The sequence below is a fragment of the Curcuma longa genome, chromosome 4 (assembly GCF_044706935.1).
Source record: "Curcuma longa cultivar G26 ecotype Majalengka, Jawa Barat chromosome 4, ITB_CL_G26_1.1, whole genome shotgun sequence".
In the NCBI taxonomy this organism is placed as follows: domain Eukaryota; kingdom Viridiplantae; phylum Streptophyta; class Magnoliopsida; order Zingiberales; family Zingiberaceae; genus Curcuma; species Curcuma longa.
This window is the reverse complement of record NC_133864.1, coordinates 21368769-21374863: the sequence shown is the minus strand read 5'-3', so window position 1 is coordinate 21374863 and position 6095 is coordinate 21368769. Positions and strand designations below refer to the sequence as shown.

The following is a 6095-nucleotide window of genomic DNA, read 5'->3' as shown; positions in this document are numbered from 1 at the left end:
ATCCCATTTAGCTAAGCCTAACTTAGCTAAGGTTGAAGAAGGTATGGCTGACTTTGGTTTGATGGCTCAGCATATTATTACAGCCTCAACATTCGTTTTTGATCAGCCCAAAACTTGGGTTAACCTCTCATTTCCGGTAATAACTGACTAGTACCTAAATAATCTGGTATTTGGTATTGACCATGCAGTCAACCAAAAAAAAAAGAGAGAAGAGTAAATGCATTTACCTTGGGACCAGATGCGTCTTTTGAACTTCTTCCTATTTCCTATGTTTAAAGGGTTGTTCCAAGTATATTGGGACTAGATGTGTCTTTTAAATTTCTATGGTATTTCCTATGCTTGGAGGGCTGTTCCAAGTATTTAAGTGGCCATTTGGCTGAAATTAGGGAAGTTTTTTTTGTTGATCATTTCGGTACTCCTTACGAACTGTTCTTTGTGAGCTTTTCGGCAAGTTTCTTATCTCCTTGGTGGATTCCATTGAGTGGTGAGCTTGTTCTCCAATTCTTATCCTTAGGGTGGTGAATTGTTCCCTACTTACCCTTCTACACAGTTAGATCGGTACCAGTTGGTATCAGAGCCGAGTCGAAAATGGCCAGACGTGGTGATCTGCAAGGGTTTCAAGCCATGAATGATCAAGAACGTGACACGGAGATTGCTGAATTAAGAAGTATGGTGGAGCTGCTGCAACAACAACTAGAGCAACAACAGAATTTGAATCAGCCCGGAAGAAATCAACGTGCACAGCAAGATGTGGAAGATCAAAATCCCTTTGGTGTGGAAGATGACTCAAGTAATGAAGATCTTCTTCCCCCCCAGCGGCAAAGAAGGTGGTCTAAAACACATGAGGCAAAAGTACGGCTTGACATTCAAGATTTTGATGGGAAAATGCAAGGTGATGCTTTTCTTGATTGGCTATATACTGTCGAAAGAATATTTGAGTTTAAAGAATTCTCAGAGGAAAGAAAGGTGAAATTGGTGGCCATCAAACTCAAGGGTTATGCATCCATTTGGTGGGAAAATCTGAGGCGGGAGAGAAGTAGAGAAGGTAGAAAGCCAATCCAGAAGTGGGAGAAGATGAAGAGGGAATTGAAAAGAAGATTTTTATCTGAAAATTATAGACAAGAAAACTATATGAAGTTCTATAATCTGAAGCAATATAATCTGACTGTTGAAGAGTATATTAGAGAGTTTGAATATCTGATGCTCAAATGCGACATTAAAGAACCAGAGGAACAAACTATTGCTCGGTTCTTAGGGGGTCTAAAAAGGGAGATTGCCGATGCAGTTAGACTCCAGCCCTTTTGGAGTTTTAATGGTGTTATAAAACTTGCCATCACCATGGAACAACAAAGACAGCGGTATGCACCGAAAACAACCATGAAAGCAGGTTCTTCAAACCAGGGGAGTGCGGCTGCTAACGCCGACTAGTCTTATACCAAGGGAGGAACTCCCAACAAAAGGGGAACTAAGGGAGATGGAGGTTTAATCCAACAGCCATCGGGCAATCCCAACTCTACCCGAAAGTGTTATAAATGCCAAGGGTATGGTCATATTGCTTCTGACTGTCCGAATAGAAGGGTGATCACCATCATAGAAGGTGAAAATGAAGATGAAGAAGAATTGCACCATGACGAAGGAGAAATTGATGAAGTAACCGAGTATGCTGATGTCGGAGAAGCATTGGTGATTCGAAGGAGCCTTAATGTGATTCACGGCCATGATGAATCATGGTTGCGAGATAACATCTTTCAAACAAGGTGCACTAGCCAAGGCAAGGTTTGCAGTATCATTATTGATAGTGGGAGTTGTACGAATGTTGTGGCAGAGGAGATGGTGACCAAGCTAAAGTTGAAGACTGAGCCTCATCCTCATCCATATAAAATCCAATGGTTTCAAAAGGAGAGTGGACTGAAGGTTACAAGGAAGTGCTTGGTTTCTTTTTCCATTGGCAAGACATACAAAGATGAAGTCTGGTGTGATGTAGTCCCCATGGATGCATGTCATTTACTGCTTGGAAGGCCATGGCAGTATGATCGGAGGGTTTCTCATGATGGCTTTAAGAACACCTATTCTTTTGTCAAGGATGGAGTTCGAATTGTATTGGCACCTTTGAAACCAGAAGTGAAGGACCCAAAAATGGCTGGTATTTCCATCATAACAGGTTCGGAGGTGGAACGAGCTTTATTTGATGATGATCAGATTTATGCTCTTATGGTGGTGGATGTTAATGTCACTCAACAGACACCATTCCCTGATTTATTGTCATCATTATTGGAGGAATTCAAAGATGTTGTGCCAGAGGAGATTCCGGCTGGTTTACCGCCAACTAGGGACATCCAACATCACATTGATCTTGTTCCCGGAGCTACTCTCCCAAATAAGCCAGCTTATAGGATGAATCCGGCGCAACAAGCTGAACTACAAAGACAAGTGGATGAGTTATTAGAAAGAGGCCTGGTCCGTGAAAGTATGAGTCCATGTGCTGTCCCGGCCCTCTTGGTTCCCAAGAAGGATGGAACTTGGCGTATGTGCATCGATAGTAGAGCTATCAACAAGATCACCATCAAGTATCGATTTCCAATCCCAAGGCTGGATGATTTACTTGATCAACTTCATGGAGCTAAGATATTTTTCAAAATTGATCTTCGTAGTGGATATCATCAAATAAGAATGCGAGAGGGGGATGAATCGAAAACAGCCTTTAAAACTGGAAAAGGACTTTATGAATGGCTTGTTATGCCATTTGGGCTTTCTAATGCACCAAGTACCTTCATGAGACTTATGACTCATGTCCTTACTCCTTTCTTGACGAAGTTTGTGGTTGTCTACTTTGATGATATTTTGGTATATAGTAATACATTGCAGGAACAGGTGGAACATTTGAGACTTGTTTTCCAAACTTTAAGGGAGCAGCGACTTTTTGCTAACTTGCAAAAGTGTCACTTTTTCACCGATAACTTGGTTTTCTTAGGTTATGTGGTGTCAAGTGAAGGAATCAAGGTGGATCCAAGCAAGGTGGAGGCTATAGCGTCTTGGCCAGTTCCCGCATCTATTCATGATGTAAGGAGCTTCCATGGTATGGTTTCTTTCTACAGGAGGTTCATTAAGAATTTCAGCACTATTATGGCTCCCATTACTGAATGTATGAAAGGAGGAGTTTTTAGATGGAACAAGGAAGCGCAAGGGAGCTTCGATTTTATTAAACAAAAGATGACGATCGCACCTGTTCTAATACTTCCAGATTTTAATAAAGTGTTTGAAGTGGATTGTGACGCATCTAATGTGGGTATTGGAGCTGTTCTAAGCCAAGAAGGAAGGCCCATTGCTTTTTTTAGTGAAAAGCTTAATGATGCCAAAAGGAAGTATTCAACATATGATAAAGAGTTCTATGCTATCGTTCGAGCTCTAAATCATTGGAGTCATTATCTGCTGCCAAAAGAATTTGTTCTTCATTCCGATCATGAAGCATTGAAGTATTTAGGCACGCAACCAAAGCTGAGCGCTCGCCATGCAAGATGGGTAGAATTTCTTCAAGCTTTTCAATTTGTTCTCAAGCATAAATCGGGACAATTGAATAAGGTGGCAGATGCTTTGAGTAGAAGATATGCCTTGCTGAACACCATGCAATCTGAAGTGGTGGGATTTGATGTTGTCAAAAGTCTCTATGAAAATGATCTTGATTTTGGGGCACTATGGAAAGAATGTCTCCATCGATCCAGGAATCAGTTCTTTATCCAAGATGGTTATCTCTTCAGAGGTAAGCAACTTTGCATACCTAGATGCTCACTTCGTGAAGCTATTATTCGTGAAGCTCATAGTGGAGGACTTGCTGGGCATTTTGGTCGTGATAAAACATTGATGCTTGTACGAGACAGGTTTCATTGGCCTAAACTTGGGTCTGATGTTGAAAAGATTGTGAAAAGGTGTGTTACTTGTCATAGAGCAAAGATGCACGGGAGTAATGCTGGATTATATACCCCTCTTCCAATTCCTACAACACCCTGGGAAGATGTGAGTATGGATTTCATGGTAGGATTGCCACGAACTCAAAAGGGCAAGGATTCAATTATGGTGGTAGTGGATAGATTTTCAAAGATGGCTCATTTTGTTCCTTGTAATAAGACGATGGATGCCACTCATGTTGCTGATCTTTACTTCAAAGAAATTGTGAAGCTTCATGGAATTCCAAAGTCTATTACTTCTGACCGAGATTCGAAGTTCCTTAGTCATTTTTGGCAAACTCTTTGGAAGAAGTTGGGCACTAAACTTCAATTCAGTTCATCTCATCATCCTCAAACGGACGGCCAAACTGAAGTTGTCAATCGTTCTTTGGGAGCTCTGCTTAGAAGTCTGCTGAAGAAGAGTGTTCGAGACTGGGAGAATTTGTTACCTCATGCCGAGTTTGCTTACAACCGTTCTACAAGCCAAACTACGGGATGTTCTCCTTTTGAAGTAGTGTATGGAATAAATCCTATCAGTCCTTTGGATTTATCCCCAAGTCGTGCAGACCATTGCTTTAGTGGAGATGCTGAAGAAAGGGCCAAATTCATCCGGAAGATCCACGAGGAAGTGCGGAGCAAGATGTTAAAACAAACTGAGAAATATACAAAGCAAGCTAATAAACATCGTAAGAAAGTTGTGTTTCAAGAAGGAGATCTGGTGTGGATTCACTTGCGCAAAGAGAGGTTCCCAAACAGAAAGTTTGCTAAACTTCAGCCTCGAGCTGATGGACCTTTCAAAATTGTGCAGAAGATTAATGATAATGCTTACAAACTGAAGCTTCCAGGTGATTATGGCGTTTCGGCAACTTTCAATGTGTCTGACCTTTCTCCTTATGAAGATGATGAGCCCATAGACTCGAGAGCGAGTCCTGTTCAACCCGGGGAGGATGATGCCAGCGGATCCCATTTAGCTAAGCCTAACTTAGCTAAGGTTGAAGAAGGTATGGCTGACTTTGGTTTGATGGCTCAGCATATTATTACAGCCTCAACATTCGTTTTTGATCAGCCCACCACTTGGGTTAACCTCTCAATTATATGCTAGTTTACCAGTCAGACGATCTAGTCCCTGTGGGTTACACAGATTCAGACTTCCAATCAGATAGGGACAGCAGTAAGTCTACCTCTGGGTTTGTGTTTACTTTAGGAGGTGGAGCCATAGTATGGAGGAGTGTTAAGCAGAAATGCATTTCAGACTCCACCATGGAAGCTGAGTATGTCGCAGCTTCAGAGGCAGCCAAAGAGGCTGTATGGCTCAGAAACTTCTTGTTGGACTTAGATGTGATTCCTGGTTTGCCCAAAGCAATCACAATTTATTGTGATAACAGTGGTGCAGTTGCAAACTCGAAGGAACCATGAGCCCACAAAGCGAGTAAACACATAGAGCACAAGTACCACCTAATACGAGAAATCGTAAGAAGAGGTAGAAGTCGTTGTCGCCAAGATTGCATCGGTAGATTACCTAGAAGATCCTTTCACCAAGGCCCTTCAGGCGAAAGCTTATGATCGGCATGTTGAGGGGATAGGAATCAGATGTATGGCAGGGAAGACAGCGTAGTCTTTTAGTGGATGACAGAAGAAGACATCATAGTCTTTTAGTATAAGTGGGAGATTGTTAGGAAGTATACTGAAAAGACTAGCTCTTTTGTATATAAACATTTTATGAAATAAAGTATCATGTTTTGGTCAAATGATTGCAATAGGTGTGTTTTAAATATGTCCTCTTAATTTACATTGTAGATAACATGGTGTCTGTGAGACACAGAAGATCATGATTATCAGCTCCTTATAAATTATAAACTAATGCTCACAACCTAGATGGCGTTGGACAAACCATCAGGAACGGTTGTAGTGTAATTCGGTAACTGTCTGTCTTGACTGTAGAATTACACTAGTACACTTTGTGTGTATTGAGTAGGACCATTGAGGTTGTTCGATTTACACTGACTCGCAAATTGAACAAGACCTCTGTTATTACACTTATGCACTCTTAATCCCGATGTAATAAATGGGCACCTATATTTAGTAACTATTGCTTTGATTTACCAAAGGGTGAGATCTTTTCATCAGATCAAATATTCTCGGTAAGTTGGGTGA

The 6095-nt window shown here is 41.3% G+C and overlaps 1 protein-coding gene across 1 annotated transcript; it reads left to right on the top strand.

Moving 5' to 3' along the window:
- Positions 1-588: 588 nt before the first annotated feature.
- LOC141827268 (uncharacterized) lies at positions 589-5043 on the top strand. The gene is made up of 6 exons (XM_074714493.1): positions 589-1387; positions 1445-2040; positions 2278-2524; positions 2972-3606; positions 3727-4498; positions 4652-5043. Exons 1-6 carry the CDS (start codon positions 589-591, stop codon positions 5041-5043), a joined length of 3441 nt encoding a protein of 1146 aa, XP_074570594.1.
- Positions 5044-6095: the final 1052 nt, after the last annotated feature.